Source organism: Colias eurytheme, chromosome 23 (genome assembly GCF_061535395.1).
Source record: "Colias eurytheme isolate Ceu_HAF_F1 chromosome 23, ilColEury1 Martin Lab GWU primary, whole genome shotgun sequence".
NCBI classification, from domain to species: Eukaryota; Metazoa; Arthropoda; class Insecta; order Lepidoptera; family Pieridae; genus Colias; species Colias eurytheme.
This window is the reverse complement of record NC_143002.1, coordinates 5,970,120-5,994,042: the sequence shown is the minus strand read 5'-3', so window position 1 is coordinate 5,994,042 and position 23,923 is coordinate 5,970,120. Positions and strand designations below refer to the sequence as shown.

The following is a 23,923-nucleotide window of genomic DNA, read 5'->3' as shown; positions in this document are numbered from 1 at the left end:
AACAAACAAAAAATTGACCCGATTGACTCTTTTATAGTAAACACATCGATTTTTACAACAGTGTCAATGTATCTATCCCATACCCCTACTAAATACACTAGAAAACATATACCCAAAAGAAAAAAAAGACGGGTTGCACTGGGGGAGTGCCGGCAGAAGTGAAAACTTGATTATTAACGTTGAGCATGTTTGATATTTTGGAATGGTATCCGTCTTACGCTTTTTCGATCAGGTCACGTGACACGTGTCCTGATACAAGTTTAAGATTTTATACCCATTACAGAAAAAGTGCTCAACGCCGCTAAAGAAGTTTTCACTTCAAAAATACGTGTGTCACTCGAGGACTGCCGCGGTAAAGCTATTGCATCGCATCGCTGTGCCGGTTGGAGTGGGGGGTGTTAGGTTTTTTCGTTACGGAATTTTTACATTCGATCTCCGCGCTCAAGGCCCGCGATAGAATCTATGCAATAGCTTAAAAACACTTAAATAAATATCATTTTATACATAATCAATTTACTCACAGGAATAGCCGGAATCTCCACTTTTTCTACCACATCAGCAAGAATACTGGATCGTCTTCTTTTTCCCATGTTCTGTAACACTGACAGCTTCAAGAAGACATCTTCTAAGCTCTCTGCTTGATAGCGGCGTATTAGTTCTGTTGGTGATTCTTCTGCGAGGAACCGACCGCCACGCATTAGACCGATCTGTTGATAAATATATGTGTTATAATCATTTTTTTATTGACTTATACTATGTTATCGAGCAAACATATATTGTGTTCGTTCTTTGTTATTTTTTTCCTTGGTTGGGTTACCTTGAAGAGATGACTCTGGAGCCATAAGGTCGCCTATTGTGCAATTTATGTGCATTTCAATTTGTGTAATTTCTTTAATTTGTTGTGTAAAATAAAGCTTTCATTCATTCATTCAAAGATAGGGAGATAGCTGTATACCCCTGCTCTATCCGGATAGACATTTTTGTAAGTTTATCTAATTTATAAAAGTTTTTCCCCTTCCGAGCGGAGAAAAGATTCAACAAAGAAAAAAATCATTAAAATCCATTCAGGATTGTTTTAGTTTCTGTATCTCCTGTGTATATTAAAATAATGTCTGATAATATGCTAAAGTATCGGTGAATTATTTCATTTCTAGGAGCGATTTACTCGTATACCTAAGTTCATTTGAATCATCACTCTATTAAAATAAGCCTTGGTTTATTCTCTTCGGTTTCTCTATCTTGTTCAGAATTTTATATGAAAATGATTACTTCATTTTTAACTAAAAAGTCTCTACATTTTATTCACATTGTTACAAATTGTATCAAAACATAAAAATGTTCAGCGTATCTTATCATTTTTCATGTAACTATTAATGAAACACTTTCATGAAAATACAAGAATGAAAACTGAAGTTTTATTATTTATAGCAGAGATAAAGGCTCGTAAAATTATAGTGTTTTCAGCTTAATAAAGATAGAATAAAATTCATATTTGAGACTATATAACAGTGTTTTTTACTAAAATTAGTAGATAGAAAATGAAAAATGGACGATGTTATTAGGTCGCCTGTCCATCTGCAAGAAAACTTCCACAAGAAATGTCCGACAGTCTGTCCGACAGCAGCTTGCAAGTCCGCGTTTCCACCTGCAAGTAGACTTGCAAGCAGCTGCTGTCAGACACACTGTCGGACATTTCTTGCGCAAGTTTTCTTGCAGTTGGAAAGGAGGCCTTATAAATATTAGGGAATTAGTTAAAAATGACAGATAACGTCGATTTACTTTTTTTTCGGGGTTTTTATTCAAGTTTATCAATGTAATACGATAAAATAGAAAAGTTGCATCTCATTGCTTACAGCCTCTTTGTCAGAAAATCTTGTAATTAAGTTTATAATCTTATATATAAAATTCTCGTGTCACAATGTTAGTCTGCATACTCCTCCGAAACGGGTGGACCGATTCTCATGAAATTTTCTGTGCATATCGGGTAAGTCTGAGAATCGGCCAACATCTATTTTTCATATGTACCACGGGCGAAGCCGGGGCGGACCGCTAGTCTTATATATAAAAATGAATCGCAAAATGTGTTGGTAAGCGCATAACTCGAGAACGGCTGAACCGATTTCGATAATTCTTTTTTTATTATATTCCTTGAAGTACGAGGATGGTTCTTATGTAAAGAAAACGTAAACATGTACCACGGGCGAAGCCGGGGCGGACCGCTAGTAATATTTAAATACGTTTTTAAAAAAAAAATATTATTAGTACGTACGAATAAAAAAGTCATCATATTTTGGAAAGAGTATAAATTAAACATATTATAATGTTTTCAATTAAATAAAACTGGTTAAAATAAAATATGATAAATATATTTTTTACTTACAATGTTCGCCTGTTTCGTCTCGTCAATATAATGAGTGGTGATTATCACGGTTGTTTTGCCGCCCTTCGTTATATCAACCATGTGATCCCAGATACTGAAATATTACAAAATATATTTAAAACTAAGTATTTTTTCATTTATAGAGGAAGTATATAAAGATGTTAACAAACGTAAAACACGAAGAATACAAAAATACATAAAACTTTACAGTAACTTTACTCTATACTAGTTGTTATTTTTAGTCCTATTTTTATCGATCTTGTTTCGGTTATTCCAGAGATTCCGACAATCGCACTTACAAACGTATAAATAAAAAAACTGCACTAAAATGTCACTTTTTTCAAAGCATTTTTTTAAGCTATTGCATAGATTCTATCGCGGGCCTTGAGCGCGAGGACCGAATCCAGAAATTGCGTAACGAAAAACCTCACGCTCCCCACGGGGACGGGCGCGGAGGTGTGGCTTGAAGGCATAGCATGCAATAGCTTTACCGCGGCAGTCCCCGAGAGCCACACATCTATTTTATTTTTATTTTAAGTACTTAATTTTTTTTCTTACATAAAAAAAATTGCAAATACCTTTGTCGCAGCACAGGGTCTACTCCGACAGTAGGTTCGTCAAGAATAAGTAATTCTGGTTCGTGGAGTAAAGCAGCTGCTAAAGATACTCGTCGCTGCTGACCACCAGACAGAATTTTTATTTGTCTAGAAAAAAAAAACAATAGTAATGCGTCAAAAATATCTAAAAAATGTTAAAACAGAATTTTAATGATCTACATTGTACAGGAATTAGAGAGGCTCTAATTCACAATCATAAAATAAAGAAATCGTTATATTTTATAATTTTCAAATCTGTAAAAACAATATATAAGGTGCAGGGAAAAAACAAATTCAAATTAATGTGTAGGCACATACAAATATGCACAAGTAGGTACATAGCTAAAACAACTTCACTAAAATCATTGATTAAATCGCTAAAGTGATATGTATTGGATGAACATGAACAGACGACTGTTACATCGAGCATATTAGCAATATGCTCGATAATCTGTTACCTACTTCAAAAAGCATAAAAAGCTTGTTTAACAAATGCATAATTTCTATAGTTTATTCAATAATAACTATTGTTTATGATTTTTAAACGTTGACAGTTTATATTTTTTCATATTGCTCATACTCAAAAAAATCAAAAACCTTAAAACTTATATTCTACTAACCTAGTAGGATTTGGTAGTTGCAGCAAATCTACCAAAAAGTCGATCCTCTCTTCCACCTGTTTAGTTGTCATTCCAGATATCCAGCCGAAGTATATCATCGTCTCCCGGATCGAAAATTCGCCGAATAACGCAATTTCCTGTAAATCATTGTTATTTTAGCGGTATATTTGAATTGCACAAAATATTTAAGGGGTGAACATTAGCTAGATGGCTATTAACGGATTAAACAAGAAACTTTTTTAGTTTTAAAATATAAATTTCTCCTGAAATATAAAGTTTTCAATCATTTTTGATCGCCATTTTTATTTTTGAAAACAAGTTCAAATCTTGAATAGAAACTCAGCAGGATATTATTTATTTTTATAACATTGCATTGTCGTCACGAATCTATATGAATAAATAATCCAAGATTATTCACATAATACGGATGCTATTCTTTCAATAATAATTATAAATTACGCCATTCATGACACTTCAAACATAAATAATAATATTGCATGTATAATGTTTCATTACAATAAAACGGATTGTAATAGTGGTCATAAAATGTTATCAAGATTGTTCGTGAATTTGAATACGACGTAGTTAATTTTTAGTTATTGAAGTACTATCCGTGGATGTTAATTTTGGCATTATTTACTTAAGGGCTAATTTTCAATCCTTGGTAAAACTCATTCGTCGAATAATGTATAAAACTACCATTTTAAAAATGTATTCTAATTGCCCGTATTTGACAGTCTATGCAATGTTCAATGCAATGTCATTGTATTGAATTCTTTTGAATAGGAAAAAAGCGTTGTTTTCAATTGCTATTAGCAATAATAATAATTACAAGAAAAGACTGTAGTAGTACTATAAACAAGGCTTTTTCAGTTTTTTAACAAATTCTTAATATATTTTTAAATAAATAATTACGTTTTTATTTTAACTGTTTTTCTGATAAACATTTCATTTTTAACGAATGGAATGGAGTAGGTCTGTAAAATTACGACAGATGAAAAATAGCTTTATGAAAATAAGGGTAGACACTTAATATTTTCTCGTGTTAATTCCCTTTATTTTAGAAGGAAATATTGTGGGAAATATCATATTTTATTTATGAAAAAAATAATGAATTTTGATAGATTAAATTACTAGAACATTTTATAAAATCTAATTTGTAACATTGCTGTGTTTCCTTTTTAATATAATAATACTTCTTATAGAAAACAACAGTTATATAATATTGAAATATGTACTATAATTTCTCAATTGAATCGACCAATTTTTCTCTTAGCGATTAAATTTTTTAGCAAGTTAAGTAATAAGTAAGTACTTATCTACGTCTATGAAATAAAACAAAATTCTTTATAGACTATAGTGTATACTAATATATATAAAGCTGAAGAGTTTGTTTGTTTGTTTATACTCGCTAATCTCAGGAACTACTGGTCCGATTTGAAAAATTCTCTCGGTGTTAGTTAGCCCATTTATCGAGGAAAAGCTTACGCTATTTATTTATAATTACGCTAAGACCAACAGAAGCGGAGCCACGCGGGTGAAACCGCGAAGCGCAGCTATATAGTCAGTGATAAAAAACGAAATAAAATTAGGTATACACATACGTCATATCTAATTGAAAGGAAACAAGATCCTGTTTAACTAAATAAGTAAATAGAGAGCTTAATTCCTCAATAATGACCAACAAAACAACCTATTTATCAAAGTTCCTCACTTCATTGCTATTCAATATTACAATGGAAGACCAAATCTACTCGTAATTCATTGAACAAAGTTGGGAAAACCACTTAAAACTTCGAATCTTTCCTTTCTTCGCTTCAAAAAGTCCATTTTCATAATGCATTTTCATATTAAACGACTGTACGGAAGTGACGTCATATATTTAAAAAAAACTTTTTGAATCGGAATGAAGTGTGACGGAAGTCGCGGTTAAAGTTTTGATGGTTTATTTTTTTCAGCAATCTTTAATCTAGCATTGAAGTATAACTGTCTTACCACAAAAAAATTTAGACAGGGTTTATCTTTAAGCGCAGGTTTGTCGTATTTCACATAGGCAACTATTAGATCCGTTGTTTAAAGTTAGACTGTGTTTAAATTGTTTTGTGGTAATACCATAATATAAATTTGTGTATTAGTTTTACGAATTACAAGATTATTTTATTGAAGTAACGATTACTAGCCATTTACCACCTTTACTATATTATTATCTTTCGTTCTTACTAGAAGTTGTTCTTGGCAGACTTATATCTGTACAATATAATAAATTTTAATTCAAAATCATTGATCCTACTGTTTCTTTATTTGTTTTTATAATAACTAAGGTCCACCACTACTTGCAAATATAAATCTATTTTAGCCGCGCGAACCAGCGCTCAGAAAGCTAGTATATTTCTTACCTGTGGCATATAACCTATCCTAGGTCCTGGAACTCCACTCCCAGGGCCTCCAGGTCTTCCACCAAGCACCCAGATTTCGCCAGCATTCAGCCGTCTTCTGCCAACTATACAGGAAAGTAATGTGGTCTTTCCACACCCTGAAGCTCCGAGAAGACCGTAACTGCAATAAAAAGGAGGTTTCATTTAAATGTATTATATTATTATTAACATTTAATATATAAATATGCATAGCATATATATATTTATTATATGTTTTACTAGCTTAGCTAGAATCAGTCTATCTATTAAAAAAAACCGCATCAAAATCTGTTGCGTAGTTTTAAAGATTTAAGCATACAAAGGGACAGAGAAAGTGACTTTGTTTTAAACTATGAAGTGAAGTGATAAATTCGTATCTAATCATGACTATTTTTGTATATTTATTAAGTAAATCGTGGTACTATCATGAGCTACTAATAACTAGCTGAAGCTTGTTTTGTTTGTATGGTTAGTTGAACGCCCTTATCTCAGAAAGAACAGGTTTGAATAAAAAAGCTTTTGTTGTTGTGTAGCTATGATTAAAGGAAGCAAAAGATGAAAAAATGTTGCAAATTACGCGGGAAAAACCGAGTCTAATTTGACTCTCACGCAAAGACGCAGACATAGAGCAGGCTCCAAGGAGATGTTCGTTTGCAAAAATAGCGGACCTAAATCTGACTTCTGATATATATTGTATAGGTCCCAGACATCCTATAGACAGATGTTGCCAACCAGTTTTGTGGTCCCCCTGCCCGCACCCCGGTAATTAAATATGGCATACAAAGAAAAAAATAAAAATTTCCAAAACATGCCGTGTGGGGTATCAAATGAAAGAGCTTATTGAGTAGATCACGAATATATAGCATACTATATACATTTCTTACACTTTCTCTAAGATTTTTTAGAAAATTTACGAAAATGGTCCATTTTTGAGTTAACTTTAAACCACTATAGATTGAAAACTCATGAATATATTTTTTAAATTATTATTTTAAATAATTAACAATAGTCCATTGTTTATGATTCAATAGTTCGTAATATAATATAAGTGAGCTATGTGGTGGATTTGATGAAAATAACTATATACTATATGAACTTGAAAATATACTCGCCATCTTTGAATGCTCCCCCCACTCCCCCATGCAACTATTTCACTGTACGAAATATTGAATCGTAAACAATGGACTATTGTTAATTATTTAAAATAATAATTTAAAAAATATATTCATGAGTTTTCAATCTATGTGGTTTAAAGTTAACTCAAAAATGGACCATTTTCGTAAATTTTCTAAAAAATCTTAGAGAAAGTGTAAGAAATGTATATAGTATGCTATATATTCGTGATCTACTCAATAAGCTCTTTCATTTGATACCCCACACGGCATGTTTTGGAAATTTTTATTTTTTTCTTTGTATGCCATATTTAATTACCGGGGTGCAGGCAGGGGGACCACAAAACTGGTTGGCAACATCTGTCTATAGGATGTCTGGGATCTATACAATATATATCAGAAGTCAGATTTAGGTCCGCGATTTTTGCAAACGAAACTCCACTGAGAGTCCGGTCTAACATAGTTATTTATAAAATCCTAATTGCCAATGTGAGAAGGGGATAGCGCTGTCTTTTATCCACACTGGAAATAATACTGCTTTAAGACATTATGTTTATCATCATATTCTAGTTTCGCATATCGATTAATTTTATTTATTTATTCGTATATCCGAGACATTTTATACAGGGTGGGAGGTAGAGGACCTAGAGGGCTATCCGAATCAGTCCCATGCAATGATATTTTATGTATAGATACGTTATATACTCACAATATATCCAAAAAAAATGCTTCATATGCAGTGTCAGGCACACACAAATACAATTTTCATTTTACTTAATTTATTACATTGACAGACTGTATAAGAGAGATGGCTCTAATAAAATGATATAAACAAAAAAGACAAAGATAGTTTGTCACTTCCGCGCAGGTGTAAGCAAAAGTCATAAGAATTCACCAATTAAATATAAATAAACAAATAGTTGCCATGGTAATTGGCATAGACTAACGACACAGAAGGTTCAATGTTATAGATGTTACAGTTCCTGCACAAGTAAACAAATGTGACAATTTCATTTACTATTTAATTATTATTATGATGTTGTATTAAAATGAAAAAACTTTTTTGGAGATATAATTGTATTAAGTATTTACTACTAGCTGTGGTGTTCGTTTTCGGTCATCATCATTTCACCCGATAAACACCCACTGCTGAGCATACTGCATAATCCTCCTTATAGAACTCCATAAGGACCGATCTTACGCTATTCGTTTCAAGGCAGTTCCCGAAACCCGTACAAGGTCATCACGGTTAGATAGATATCATAGGGACTTAGAACATTATAAAATGATATATGAAGTGGAAACTACTGAACTGAAGGAGAAAATAGACTCATTAAATGATACATTACTTGACCTCAACCAAAAATATTCTGCTGCCCAGTTACAAATTAATGAACACATAAAAGAGGCAGATTACCTAATTAAGTTAAGCAATGAAAATATGGATCGTTTCGAATCTCTAACCAATAACTATGTATGTAAGTGTTCAATAAGTGACAATAAGCAACAGTCGCCCCATAAGCTAATTGACTGCACTGATATACATAGTATTCAATCAACGGCAACAATTCCATCTACTAAAACGAAACATCTTTCCACGCAGGAAATTATTGTGTTGTCAGACAATATTGGTCAGGGATTTGGCGCTTTGCTTAACAATTTGGGGCATAAAGTAACTAATTTTTGTACTCCTAATAGTTCATTTACATATATCATGAATTCATTAGATAGTTTTACTTTTAATGAAAATAGTATTGTTATTATATTATATGGAGATAGTTTTAAATTAAAAAAACATGACATAGATATAGGATTTCAAAAAATGTTAAAAATTAGTAGTGAGACAAAATGCAAATTTATGTTGTGTACATTACCATATTTGCCTGGTTTGACACAAAATCAATATAAATTTATCTATAATATTAACTTGAAATTATATAATTTAACAAATCATCATAGTGATGCATTTATATATTTTGACATAAATTCTTGTATTAAATCTTTTTGTTTGACAAAGAATACAGTGTATCTGCCATTTAGATATAAGAGAGAACTTGCTATGTTAATAGCATATAAAATTATTAACCAGTCTGGTACATGTTTAGTATCAGACCCTGGATCTACTATAATTTTATGTAGTAGTAATTATATTATACATCAACCTAGTTTAAGTGTTGACAGACAATCTAGCCCTAAGCTAGATTTAAACTAGTTTATAAGACAACAGCTAAGCAGTCTTTTTCTATTGTGCATCAAAATATTCAAGGCTTGGCTAGCAAATTATTAGAAATAGAATTATTTTTAAATCATAATAGAATTAAAATATTTTGTGTAACAGAACATTGGCTTAAACAATGTCAGTTGTTAATAAATATTGATAATTATAAATTAAAAAGTATATACTTTAGAACAAACGCTATTCATGGAGGTTCTCTTATTTTTGTACACAATAGTTTAAAATGCAAGGAACGAACTGACATTGTTAGCCTTTCTGTAGAACGGACCATTGAACTGTCCTGTGTGGAGCTGGAGCGTTATATTATTGTTTGCGTTTATAGACCCCCTTCCAGTGACTATAATATGTTTGAGACAGTCATGGAAGAAATATTAAAGCGTTTAAGTAGGAGTAAAAAAAAAGTTATAGTATGTGGTGATTTTAATATTGATATACTTTTACAAACACAAACGGCAACACGAATTGTTAATTTGTTTCAGTCATTTAATCTGTATAAACTTTTTAATGAACCCACACGAATTACACCTACTTCTGCAACCTGTATTGATAATATATACTGCGACTGCAACTGTTTAGAGAAAAATATTCTCAATACACTCACTTCGGATCACTGTGGCCAGAAAGTAGTTTTTGAATGGGATTGTTTACCTGAATTTAAAAGAATTAATGTTAGGCCTATAACTAAAAAAGGCATTAATAAATTTAGAGATAATATTAATAAAAGCCTGCCCGTACTGAATGATCAATCCTGTCATAATAATCATTGTGAAATGTTTAAAAATCTTTTTAATTTAGTGCATAATGAATTTGAAAAAATATTTAAAGTTAAATCTTTAAATATTACCAAGGATTTACCATTTAGTAAATGGGCGACACCTAGCATACATAGGTGTAGGATCGTTCTTTATGAGTTATATGGTATGAAGCAATATAATAAAGAGCCATCTTTTCTTAGTTATGTTAGAAATTACTCAAAAACTTTTAAAATTGTTTGTTTTACTGCGAAGCGTTTGTATATCAGAGATAAAATACGCGACTCCGATAATAAAGTTAAAACAGTTTGGTCTATTATTAATGGTGAAATGGGTAAAAGCAAATCAAGTAATACCATAAAACTTGTTAATAATGGCATGGTTATTGACAAAAATGCTGATGTTGCGCTTGCATTTGAAGATTTCTTTAGTAGTGTCCCTGCTAGCATTACTAATAATTTAAATTCGTCTTCAGCACTTGCAGAGACCTTTTTGAGGGACCATGTTGCGGGGTGCAGCACATTATTTGAATTGCGACACGTAACTGCTAATGATATTGTTACAGCCTTTAAGACACTAAATTTAAAAAATACTTGTGATTTATTTATTTATTTTATTTATTTATTATTATAATTAAAACGGTATTGCACCAATTACATTAATTATAAAAAATTACATAAATTATATTACAAAAAATAAAATAAAATTAAATCAAATTACAAATTACATATAAAAAGAAAAACAATAAATTAATATATAATGAATTAATACAATGAATGGTTTCTGTTCCCAACACCAGCAATAAATATGATAAATTGATTGCTAGTATTAAAAACAAAAACCATTCAAAACTTTTCAGAAAAGCTCAAGCACGCCGACAACAACGAGCCCCATCCATCCGCGAACAGATCGCATTCGGGGTTGTTATTGAGGAGAGCATTGAGCGCAGTGAGAGCGCGTGGAATTGGTGATAAGGCTCGGGCTGTAGTGTGAGCCGGCGGTATAGCAAAGAGCACATGCTTGCGCGCTCGACAGTAATTATCAGGCACAAATAATTTACACACCTCATCACTCAAATCAATAGCGTCAATTTTGCCACGCAGAATCTTGCAGACAAAGGCTAATTGATTGTATTTCCTACGTGTCTCCAATGAGTTGTACCCAAGACAGCCTAGCAAAAACATTGTCGGATATAAATAGGGATAGTACCCAAATTGATGCTTGAACAGGAACCGAAGGAAAGCCTTTTGGATTTTTTCGAGCATCAGGGTATATTTTCCCTCGTGTGTGTTCCATACACAAGAACTAGCCTCCAACTTGCTGCGGACCAGGGCTCCATATACAAGCCCTATGGCGCGTCCTGTTCGAAAATCACGCACATTCCGGAGAACAAACCCAAGCCGCCTAAAAGATTCCTTTGCCAACATTGCCACATGATCGTGAAATGTGAGCCCGCGATCAAATGTGACACCCAAGTCCTTAATTACAGTGGTTCTTTTAATGGATGTATTTTTGATCTTGTAATCAAAGTGTATCGGGTGCCTCATCCGACCGAAGGTCATCACAAAGCATTTCTCTATGTTAAATTCCAATTTGTTTCTAATGCTCCACTCATAAATAGCATCGATGTCATGTTGAAGAGCTAAGCAATCTAACTCAGACCCGATTTCCAAATACAATTTGAAATCATCAGCGTAAAGAAGACTCCTAGCATGAGATACCACTCTAGGTAGGTCGTTTACCATGATCAAAAATAAGAGAGGCCCCAGTATGGAACCTTGACTGACTCCTGAACGCGTGTGGTAGGGTTTAGATTCATACAGACCGAGTCTGACGAACTGTTGTCGGTCACGCAAATAATCCGCCAGCAGCCGAAGAAGTCCCGGGGAAAAACCTATAGCACAGAGCTTCGCCAACAATATGTCATTGTTCACTCTATCAAAGGCCTTCTGGAAGTCAAAGTAAAGTACATCAACTTGACGCCCTCGATCGAGTCGAACCGAAATATATTCGACAAGAGTCATTAAATTTGTATCAACCGATCTCATGGTCCTGAATCCATGCTGTTCATTACACAGATACTTATTCACCTGCATGTAAATATATTTATGTAGGATGCTTTCGAAGATTTTAGCAGCTGAGGATAGAATAGCTATTGGTCGATACTCTTCAACTAGTAATTTGTTTGAGCTCTTAGGGATGGGTATAACTCTAGACAGCTTCCATGTTGCTGGGTAGACACCCGACTTGAGGCCAAGGTTGAAAATATGACATAATGGTACAGAAAGGAAATCTCTAGCTCCTTTGATAAAAGCAGGAGGAAGACAATCAGGTCCCACAGCGCTACTGAGCTTCAACTTGTTAATACCAGTGACGACATCATCGGTGGTGATATTTTTTATGTTTATGTAATTACTATTAGATGAGCTATCCGATATATTACACTCATCGACATTCAAGGTCGGAGAATCTGGCAAAAATACACTAGCGAAGTAATTAGCAAAAGCCTCAGCAGCCGCAGGTCCCGAGAAAGTTGAACTCATATAGGAAACGGTAGGCTCAAAGCCTCCCTTCGATCTGAGATTCGAAATGTGCTGCCAAAACTTACGTGGGGCCACTTTAATGTTGTCCTCGATTGCTTTCATATAGTTTATGTAGGCAGTTTCTATTCGAATTTTTAACTGCGCTCTAAGATTCGAAAAATGTGTGTAACTTTCGCAGGACTTTGAACGCTTCCACACTGCATGCAATTCAGATTTGATCTTAATCTCTTTAATAATATCATTGGAAAACCAAACTGGGTAGCGTCTGCAGCTTGAATTCTTACGCTTCTTCCTGGGTACACAAGAATCAAATATAGTGTAAATTTTAGAATAAAATAGATTGCAAGCAACATCCACATTCTGGGCATGCAACACATCTAGCCAAGACGTCTGTGATAATAACTGATATAATTGTATGAAATCACATTTTATGAAATTCCAGTCGTTAGCTGGATCTATATTACTCGGCTGAATATGATCGGAGTGATGAGTTGTGCAAAATGACATATCAATATCTACGTTTAATGGCGGATGATAAGCATCGGGTGGAACAATACCCTCTGTAGCAGCTACACTTATCCCAATCGCAACGCTGCTCTCCCTACAAAGAACGACATCAAGCATTCCGCCGTAGGAATTGCATACAATGTTTTTTTCAGACAAATTACAAAAAGACTTAAAATAACAGTAATAATTATTAATATTCATAGAGGCACTATTCAAATTTAAATCGCCTAGAATGACTATCACTGACGATTTCAAATTATTTAAAAAGCTTTCAACTTTACAAAACCATTCCATGTAATCACTATCATTGGCACTAGGCTTAACATAGACGACACAGATAAAAATTGACCGACCGCACCAACTAAGGCTCGCCCACAGATCCTCTCCTCTCTCTGTTTCGAACTCGGTACAACGCTTTAACATAAGTGACCCATGAGCGCCGAGTAGAACACCACCACAAGGCGTGCCCCTGTCGCGGCGGAGAAAACTCCAGTCACCGTATACTAATTCATTGTCTTCGATAGATTTGTCTAGAAAACTTTCGGTAACAGCTATCAGATTATTATCTAGTAGGGCTAGCCCACTTCGCCAGGTCTTGAGTTTCGTTTTTAGTCCTCGTACGTTTTGATAAAATATACTAAAGGAGGCAGAGTTACTCTTTGTTATTTTGGTCACGAAAGGGCTGGTTTGATCTCATAACTCCCGATTCGGCCTGTTTACGCTTTTGCGCTATCCAGGTTTTAATTCTAGCATTGACCGGCCATACTTCAGTTGACAGACAAGAATCAAAATAAGCAACAGGAACACCAAGTTTATACGATTTATAATCACCTCGGGGTCGAAGTTCCTCAACAGTACAATTACCCACAGGACAGAGATGGCGGAGGTAGTCACGGATTTCATCAGCACTGGATTCCATATTCCAAAGATGTAGGTATTTACGAGGCTCAACAGCCTTAAGGGAGGTTACATTAGGTCCTGCTGCACCACATAGAGAAGGCGGCCGACGGTTTTGCCTTACTTCCCTCCACTGATGCTGTTCAGATATAGGGTGGCTAGGGGTTGCCTCGATAGTCTCAACAAGTTCAGCCTTATCAGAGCAGGCCTTCTGGGGAGGGTTGGAGGCCTTCTGGGGAGGGTTGGATTTGGGCCCAGTCACGGCGTTAAGCCTGCTCGATTTCTTTTTAGGCTTCGAAGTCTGAACGGACGCCATGGCTGCCTTGTTTGTGGGAGATCCTTGTGTGGGGAGATTGGGAGCAGTAGAACTCATCAGAAGACTATGAAGATCCGCAATTTGGTTGGAGTAGAAATCCAACTTCGTTTCATAGCTCTCCACTAAGGTCACCGCTTTACTAAGTTGCTCCTTTAATAATGACACCTCATTACGCAAGCAGCGTAGATCTTCGACCGAAATGTTTGGAATGTGGGAGTTAGGGGCGACAACCTTTTTCCGAAACGTTACGTTGGGATCATGACAACCCGCCGACAAATCAGTATGCACGATGTTGCGCCCCCTAGTTAATGCAAGAAGACACTCGTGACAGATCCATACATTGCATACATCCGATTGGTATTTGCCGTTTGTGCACGCAGGATGAAATTTTCTTTTGCAGTCATCAATGGCACACTGCAGATGAGGTTCATCATTGAGCAAAGGAACGAGACAGGCAGCACAGTTCATAATGCTGAATATAGGTGGGGAAAAAAAAAAAAAAAAAAAAAAAAAACCTGGGATCACTGTAAGTTCAGTATTCAAAGTCAAGTTCAGAAACAAAAGTTCAAAAACAAAAGTTCAAAAAAAAAAAAAAAAAAAAAAAAATCACTGGTTCTGTTGAGACTCGAACTCGGTCCGATGAATCGTTTCGCGTTATTTCTAGTGGTGTATCTATTGTGCCAGGGAAGCTTAATAATATCTCGCTAATTTATGCTAGTTATCTTATCTAGCTACTTAGGCGAGACAATCACGAGATGTCAAGTATAGATCATTTATCATAGATCACTAACTTATTTAGCACACTCAACAGATGTCACTAGTTGCACTAACCAAGTCTTTGTTTCTGTATGAAATGTCACTGGGCTATTACAAAAACTTTGTACTTTTCATATAATTCATATAACACATATTAATATCACTGTTTATACTTTTGTTTTTGCATATACAAAATATTATACTGTATTTCTGTGCTTATATTGGGAGCATTTACTCACTATATTACACAAAGTACTACTGTAGTATATGTTCTTTAATTTCACTGTTACACTAGTCCAAACACTGAGATAACATTTATACTGAAATTTTGACTACTAAAACACGTTTTAAGCCACTTTATACACAACTATAACAGTTTTTGAGATTTTATATGAAAATTTTATAACGGAATTCAACATTACAACTCAGCTGTCAGCTGTCAACTGATCTTTGGGGAATGTCCGTAAATTTAGTTAATAATATAATAGAAAATATTGCGAACAATTTAGCTTTTATATTTAATAAGTGTTGTGACTATGGTACATTTCCTAATTTATTAAAGCTTAGTAAAGTTATACCTCTATTTAAGAAAGGCGATCAAGAAGACTGTAACAACTATAGACCTATCTCGATTTTACCAACATTAAGTAAGGTATTCGAAAAGTTAATATTAAACCAATTGACTAGTCACTTTGCATCTAATAATTTGCTGCACACCAAACAGTTTGGTTTCACAAAGGGGCGCTCAACCACAGATGCTGGAGTTGCACTACTAACACATATATATAAGGCATGGGAAAACTCAAAAAATGCTTTGGGGATATTTTGTGACCTCTCCAAGGCATTTGACTGCGTTGAACATTGTACCTTATTGCGTAAACTTAATCACTATGGGATTAAAGGACAAGCTCAGAACCTCATAGCCTCATACCTGCATGATAGGATACAAACTGTAGTTGTTAATGGAGAACGTTCTAGCGGTGCGTCAATTAACATTGGTGTTCCACAGGGATCTATTTTAGGACCCTTCTTGTTCTTGGTATATATCAATGATCTACCTTATTATTTACAGGATAGGTGTGAAATAGTTCTGTTTGCAGATGATACCTCATTAATATTTAATGTGGATAGGCATGACCCAAATGTTGACGAAGTGAACAGTGCTCTTTTACACATATCCGACTGGTTTACTGCTAATAATTTATTATTAAATGCCAAAAAAACAACTTGTGTTGAATTTTTACTACCAAACGTTAAAAAGTTAAGCAGAAATATTACCTTGAACGGGGAGGTATTACACCCTACAGAATCGACTGTATTTCTTGGGTTAACATTGGACGAGAAACTACAGTGGGGAGCCCATGTCAACACCGCTGCAGGTAAGCTCAGTTCAGCAGCATATGCAGTCCGAAAGGTAAGGCATCTCACCGATGAAGATACAGCTAGATTGGTTTATTTCAGCTACTTTCATAGTATTATGTCCTATGGAATTCTACTATGGGGCAGGGCAGCAGATATAGAAACTATATTTATCTTACAGAAAAGAGCCATTCGTTCTATATATAATTTACGTGCTCGGGACTCACTAAGAGATCTCTTTAAGAATACTGGTATCCTTACTGTACCATCACAGTATATATTTAATAATATTTTGCATGTACACAAAAACGCCGACTTACACACAAGAGTAGGAGATAGACACTGTTATGGCACAAGGAACAGAAATAGAATTGAAATGCCATTTTTCCGATTAGCTAAAGTTAAAAATTCATTTATGGGTCAAGGTATACGCTTTTACAATAGAATTCCTCATAATATTAAAGAGTTTAGTAGTTCTAAATTTAAAACTTATATAAAAAATGTACTAGTTCAGAGAGCGTACTACAGTATTCAGGAATATATGGACGATAAAAACCCATGGAGGGTTGTCGCGTAAAAACCACAGGACAGTTCTTTGGCATGTTATTACAATACTTATATGTTGTTACATATGTATTTTGAAAAATTGTAAAACTGACATGATTTAAAAGAGCAACTATGGAGTTTCTTGCCGGTTCTTCTCCGTAGATACTGCTTTCCGAATCGGTGGTAAATTTTAAAATATGTAATGACGTTTCAAAAGTGCTTCTTTAAGAAGTCTAATTGAATAAATAAATGTTTGAGTTTGAGTTTGAGTTTGAGTTTGAGTTCACTCCAACTTGTAGGATAATTATAATAATAGTGGTGCCTAGATGAAAAAAAAAGATGAAATAAAAGAAAGGATGAAGTATAAGCCTTTTTTATCTAAAACACAAATAAAATTTATGTTCAATAGCTATTTACAGAAAAGCAAATAGCATTTTTCGTCAGTAGCGATAATCTTTTCTTTAATGTTTACGTATATTTAACATCATTTTATTTTTATTTATCATTTTATTATTGCAAACAAACATTTTTGCCATCACGATTTCATTGTATATAATAAATAGCTATATTTGTTCATTATATGCACTGGATGTAAACTGTGGATTTAAATATAAAAATAATCAAGTATTTACCCAAATCGAAATTAATAAAATAACCGTTCTATTTTCAATAATCGTATCTACATGATAATCTTTGAACACAGTGTACGCTAGCTTTGTCACACTAGTGATTGAAGCAATGTTTTATCCCTTTCATTATTTCAATACACGTGTCAAGCAAGTGTCATTCATAAAGAATTGTAAATTGTTATTTTTACTCTTAAACTGTAATAATTTAATATATTTTGCTGTGATATGATATTCCTTTATCTTTTTTTATTTTTTTGCACGAATACGTGCACTTTCTGAACACACAGGAAGGCATTTTCGACAACTTTAATGTACCTATCGGCATATACGCTCACTGGGACCGGTGACAATCTGACTGATTGCATTGGTCCCAAATAGGACCAATTCACGGAATCAGTTTTGGTGCGTTGATGACGTATCTACCTCTTGTTTCTATATATAATATCATTGGTCCCATGTATGTTATGCGATCTTTCGTATTTTCGGAGTTATATATCACTACTTTTTGGAACACCTTGTACTATATGAGATGTCACCATAACAATTTTTCTAACATAATCCATATTCATCATATAATATATCAAACGAGTGAATGTTTATTCTAACCCCACTATGTCAAATTCTTTTAGTGTTAACAGGCGTAGAGCATTCTTTCGTTGTTCGTGCGTTCGAAAAGATTCTATGCAATGTTCTAATACTGAACAACACTGAATACGAGTTTTCGTTTACACTAAAAGATCACGAAAGAATGCTCTTGCTCTAACTTTAGTTCTAGGTTAGATAAATCATTATGTTAGTGTTAGAACAAAGGATTTAAATCCATCAAACCGACTCACGCTTGACCTTCGTTGTCTGTTCGTACAATGGCCTTGTAAACTTCCCGCAGTTATTAATAGGCTTATAATAATTAAAGAAAAAAGATGTTTACAAATTGATCATTAAGCTATCGAGTCTTTATTTTAATGAGAAGAAAAAATACGTAAAAATATTAACTCTTTCATACCTAGAGAGATTTAATAAGAAAATAGAGAGAAATTAATTAAAATAAAAGTTATATCGTGTCATCTTTCTATCTTTTATATATGTTAAACAAAAGATATATATGTATAAAAGATAATAATATATTATATCGAATGTCAATACTTTATTTTATGAAAATAATAAAAATATACAGATAGTTATAGTTTTCTTATGACATTAAATACCACTGTTCTATAAATATATACCGAAATGTTGGAATAACCAGTTGCTTCGAATAATAGCATTGTGTTTCGATACATAAGTATAATTTTTATTAATATCTTAAGAATAAATAGAGATGACAAACATAGTAAAATAACCTAAAGTAAAAACATTATTAACTAGCTGTGCTCCGCGGTTTTACTCGCGTTGCTCCGCTCCTGTTGGTCTTACCGTGATACCTATATAGCCTTCCTCGATAAATGGGCTATCCAACACCAAAATAATTTTTCAAATCGGACCAGTAGTTCCTGAGATTAGCGCGTTCAAACAAACAAACAAACTCTTCAGCTTTATAATATTAGTATAGATTATAGTTTTTGTTCGATTAAAAGTAATTTGCTCGTATTTGGAATTTGATATTATAATCCTTAATTATAATAAGGGATAATTTAGGGTAAATTTAGTATCGCCTTCCTGTAATCCTATCCAAAATCCCTTTTTAGGTTTTAATACGAAAGATATTATTAAATTTATGGGTCGTTTTTGCCACGTTTATAATTAATACTAGCTTTCTGACGCAGCTCCGCTCGATTCGTAGAAAACTTATATACTAAAACGTTCCTCAAGTACTAATCTATCTATTAAAAAAACCTCGTCAAAATCCGTTGCGTAGTTTTAAAGATAGCATAGCATGAGTAACCTAATTAATTTATTTAGTTCTTATGAAAAATAGGTACATTTTAAACAACTATAATGCTAAAATCTAAAACATAAAGTTTATTTCATAGCGTAAACCTCGGTTAATAGAATTATAATATAAACTTTTAATATAATAAATAGCAAGCCCGACAAACGTCGTTATGAAAAGCAATAACAAGTTTTTTAATATAGTTAGTTGAATATTTTCCGACATATTTTATCTATAAAAAACCTTATTCGGACTTATAACAAGGTTTTTAGTAACAGTTTACAATTACTTTGCATTGTTTGATGATTCATTATTTCTAATTATTATTTGTATTAAATCTACTTCTTTAAAAATAATATAAACAGAAAATTTTGTATTTTTGAATGTTACGAATAAAGTCAAGAACACTACTCTATAGATTTACCCCATTTAACAAAGTTACCTACATATTTACCGAGTAACATAGGAAAAATATACCCGGGCAAAGCCGGGACAAGAAGCTAGTTATAACTGTATCTTTACCCGTGAGATCCTTATAAAACGCTCACATACAATCCACACCATAATCTATCTCTATATCAAATTTCATGCAGATCCTATCAGCCGTTTTGAACAGCCATTAAAAAGTATTAAACACACATCCATTATCAAAAACTTTCACGTAGTAATAGATAAAGTAGGATTAAATAGAGCGGTTTTGTTGGATTTCAAATATGGGAGATTATTTTTCCGACCCAAATATCGACCAATAGAATTGCACCATTCGACGTCACGTGGTACAACCTACATGGTATTATCCCTTATTAAAACGCTGGGAGCACAGACATGTATATATAAGTAGACAACGCAAGTACCGCGATCTGTATGAAAACCAAGCGTGTCATATTTTTTGTACTGACCTTGACGCGTTATGACGTCACGAGCGCTTTTTAGTGATGTTAATTTCATTTTACGCTAAATCGATTAGGCCGCCACTCGCGCGGCGATTCTAGTATCGTCCTATCCCATCGAAGTAAATCGAAAGAAATCAGATCAAACTAGATCTATGTCTAAGAGGTAGTCAAATAAATGAATCGTAATCGATTACAAAATCGATTCAAGACAGAAAAATGATAATTACCATAGACAGAGGGATGATAAAATAAAGTTATAAACCTTTTAATATTCTAACAAGTAAACTAATGTGTTTTAGCTTTTTCTTACATATGCCCATTGAGTTACCATGTACTACGTACTAGAGAGGCCATCGAAAGAAAGTAATGAAACTGTCAATCAATCAATCTTTATGTCCCGTTGCATCGATCCATTTTCCTTTTATGTTCGGGTTACTTGGAAAACTGAAAAAACAAACATAGTCTAAGCAATAAGGAGTTTTCTTAAAAAACTCCCAAGATGACACTTTAACTAATGGCGTCCATGTCATAATATTTATTTTTAGTACCTTTGTATTAAAATACTTAAAAGTTCTAGGTCAAGTCGTATTAAATGACAAAAAAAATCTATGCCTTTTTTTCTGAAAAATTGCTCCTTCAAATTATCATTTATCTGTTCGATTATAAAATCGATTAGAATCGAGAACTGTTGCATCAAATGAACATCACTAACCACAAAATTGGACAGAAAAATGAGAAGACGCTATTCATTGCTTGTTATCATACGACGCGATCTTTACCGTGCCAAGTAAAAGCCGCAATGTATTCCGAATCATTTCGTATGATTTGGTATCCGTGTTTGTCACGATCGTTTTCCACAGATATTCTTTATTTGATTTTAAAATAAAAAGTGCATATTCTGATTAGAAAATTACTTACCGGTGGAAGGAAACATCTCTGCTAACTCGGCCACTCACAGCTGTGGAGTTTCTACAGTTTATAACGGCGTAATTCGGCATTTTACTTTATTCAGCTTCACGTCTTTCCTTGGCGAACTGCAAGCGCGGACTGAGTGTAGGCCAGCGTCAAGTAAGTTTCATAATCGTAGTTTGGACACGGGAAGTACATACACTCGCTTAGTCTATCTTGATATATGTCCGTGGCTGGGAGCTATACTTCCCACGTCTCAGATTGAAGTAAATCGTGTTTTATTTTTATATGCTTAAACCTAATGCAGTGTAATATTTATCTACGCAATCTTAACATTTCAGAGAACTTTTTTCATGGAAACACTTTTCAGAGAATTATTACATGTCATGGTAAACACACGTCAAAGTTAGGTGACGTGATTTTGCAGCCGAAAACGACCGTTATTTTTTAGTTTTTGGTGTAGTGCTCAAAAAAAATTAGATAAGTAGATTTGAGTTCTAGCTATGTAAACTAGACTATATTACGGTTGCGTGAAACGTAAAAATATGCCCAGAATCTTTCGTATGTACCTTGGTAGAGTCGATTGAAATTAAGTCTTTAAGTGGGAAGATATCATCCCAGTGTTCGTCACTGCACACGACATTCGGAAATTCTACATATAAAATCTGTGTGTCTAAAAAATCTTTTTAGTTGGTATAAGCAACTTATTTATTGTTATTCGTTATTTCCTGATCAGATACTTAGAAATCTTAACTCAATACATTAGTATTTACCTATTGTTTTTATTTTGTTTTAGAAAAATGCCATTTTTATGTTGAAGTCATTCATTTTTCAATTCCCGAATTCTTCCCTCAGTAAAAGAAACTTGCATTGATGAGTACTTTCACCTCCTTTATTAAAAAACTTGAACTTTATAATTTTTTACGATAACATTAAATTCACAAGTAGAGTCAGGGCAACTAACTAGTGTTTTAAAATATTGATGTCTGGAGTAGACACTGGGAGCTATAGTTCCCACCTTTCCAAACTTTTTACAAAAGAGAACAGAGGACGGGATATATACTTCCCACCGAAAAAAGGGTACTTCCCCCCCACTAACCCCTTTTTTGTGTGTATTTTTGAAATCTACGACCCAAAATTACCCAGGAACGTATATTACTTTTTTGTTAGCTCCTCCACAGGCTCGCGTTTGAATAAAGGTTATACTGATAAATTTTGAAAATTATCTCTGGTCGTTGACGTCAAACTGGCAGGTTGAATTCAATTGTGAAATTATTGGCTGACATTTGGGACGGAAAAATAATCTCCCGAATACCACACGAGCTTCAAAATTATCTGGCATTTCCCTCAAGGTTCTCTGCAAACAACCTTGACCTTGACTAAAAACTTGACTCCTTCATTTGTTTGCAACGAACCTATCGGAAAATACCCGATAATTTTGAAGCTCTTGTGGTATTATAAGTGATAATTCCATCTTCTTCTTCACTACATAGTATAAAACAAAGTCGCTTTCTCTGTCCCTATGTCCCTTTGTACGCTTAAATCTTTGAAACTACGCAACGGATTTTGATGCGGTTTTTATTCATAGATAGAGTGATTCAAGAGGAAGGTTTATATGTATAATAACATCCATTAAATAGTGGAGAAGTTCTGTTATTTTTGAGGTTTCTAATGTGATGTCGTAAATAGTTACATTTTTTCCGCTTACATTGCAAACGCATGCTGAACCCTACGAGTTTTATCAAAATATTGTACTAAGTATTATACACATTGAAAAGTTCTACAGAAAAGTCCGCGATGGTATAATATGTCTATCTCTTATGGATAACCCACAATAACTTTTTGAAGTGAAAACTTCTTTAGCGGCGTTGAGTATAAAATCTTAAACTCGCGTCAGGACACGTGGCCTGATCGAAAAAGCGTAAGACGGATTTTTTTTAGCCCTTATATTCCATGCCATTCCAAAATATCAAACATGCTGAACGTTAATAATCAAGTTTTCACTTCTGCTGGCACTCCCGGAGTGCAACCCGTCTTTTTTTTTTTTTAGAAGGGGGTGTATGTAGTGACTAGTGTGTGTTATTATTCGCAGTAATCGAATATCGTAAATTCAGCGGTTTGTGGCGCGGCGAATGGCGACACTCCTGCGAGAGCCAGTCGCCTGCCACTCGCCTAGCTAAGTGTAATAAAGTATAAATTTATAAATGTAATAAAGTAGTTCAGCATATCCGGTATTTAATTTGAAGACCCCAGCCTCTGTACACTAAATATCGATCGATCAATCGATCGATCGATCAATCAATCAATAATCGATCAATCAATAATTGATCAATCGATCAATTGTTATATCGATCGATCAATCAATCAATAATCGATCAATCAATAATTTATCAATCGAACGATCGATCTTTCAATCGATCAATCAATAATCGATCAATCGATCAATCAATAATCGATCAATCAATAATCGATCAATCAATAATCGATCGATCGATCAATCAATAATCGATCGATCGATCGATCAATCAGTCAATAATCGATCAATCAATAATCGATCAATCAATAATCGATCAATCAATAATCGATCG

The 23,923-nt window shown here is 33.8% G+C and overlaps 1 protein-coding gene across 1 annotated transcript in view; it reads right to left on the bottom strand.

The window, feature by feature from the left end:
- osy (ABC transporter oskyddad) overlaps positions 1-23,923 on the bottom strand; it is an 86,312-nt gene that overhangs the window by 20,391 nt on the left and 41,998 nt on the right. The window contains exons 3-7 of the mRNA XM_090115341.1: positions 5,993-6,152; positions 3,597-3,733; positions 2,959-3,084; positions 2,381-2,474; positions 522-707 (exon numbers count right to left, since the gene is read on the bottom strand). Of these exons, the coding sequence (XP_089971467.1) occupies positions 522-707; positions 2,381-2,474; positions 2,959-3,084; positions 3,597-3,733; positions 5,993-6,152 (703 nt within the window). The remainder of the gene's footprint in view (positions 1-521; positions 708-2,380; positions 2,475-2,958; positions 3,085-3,596; positions 3,734-5,992; positions 6,153-23,923) is intronic.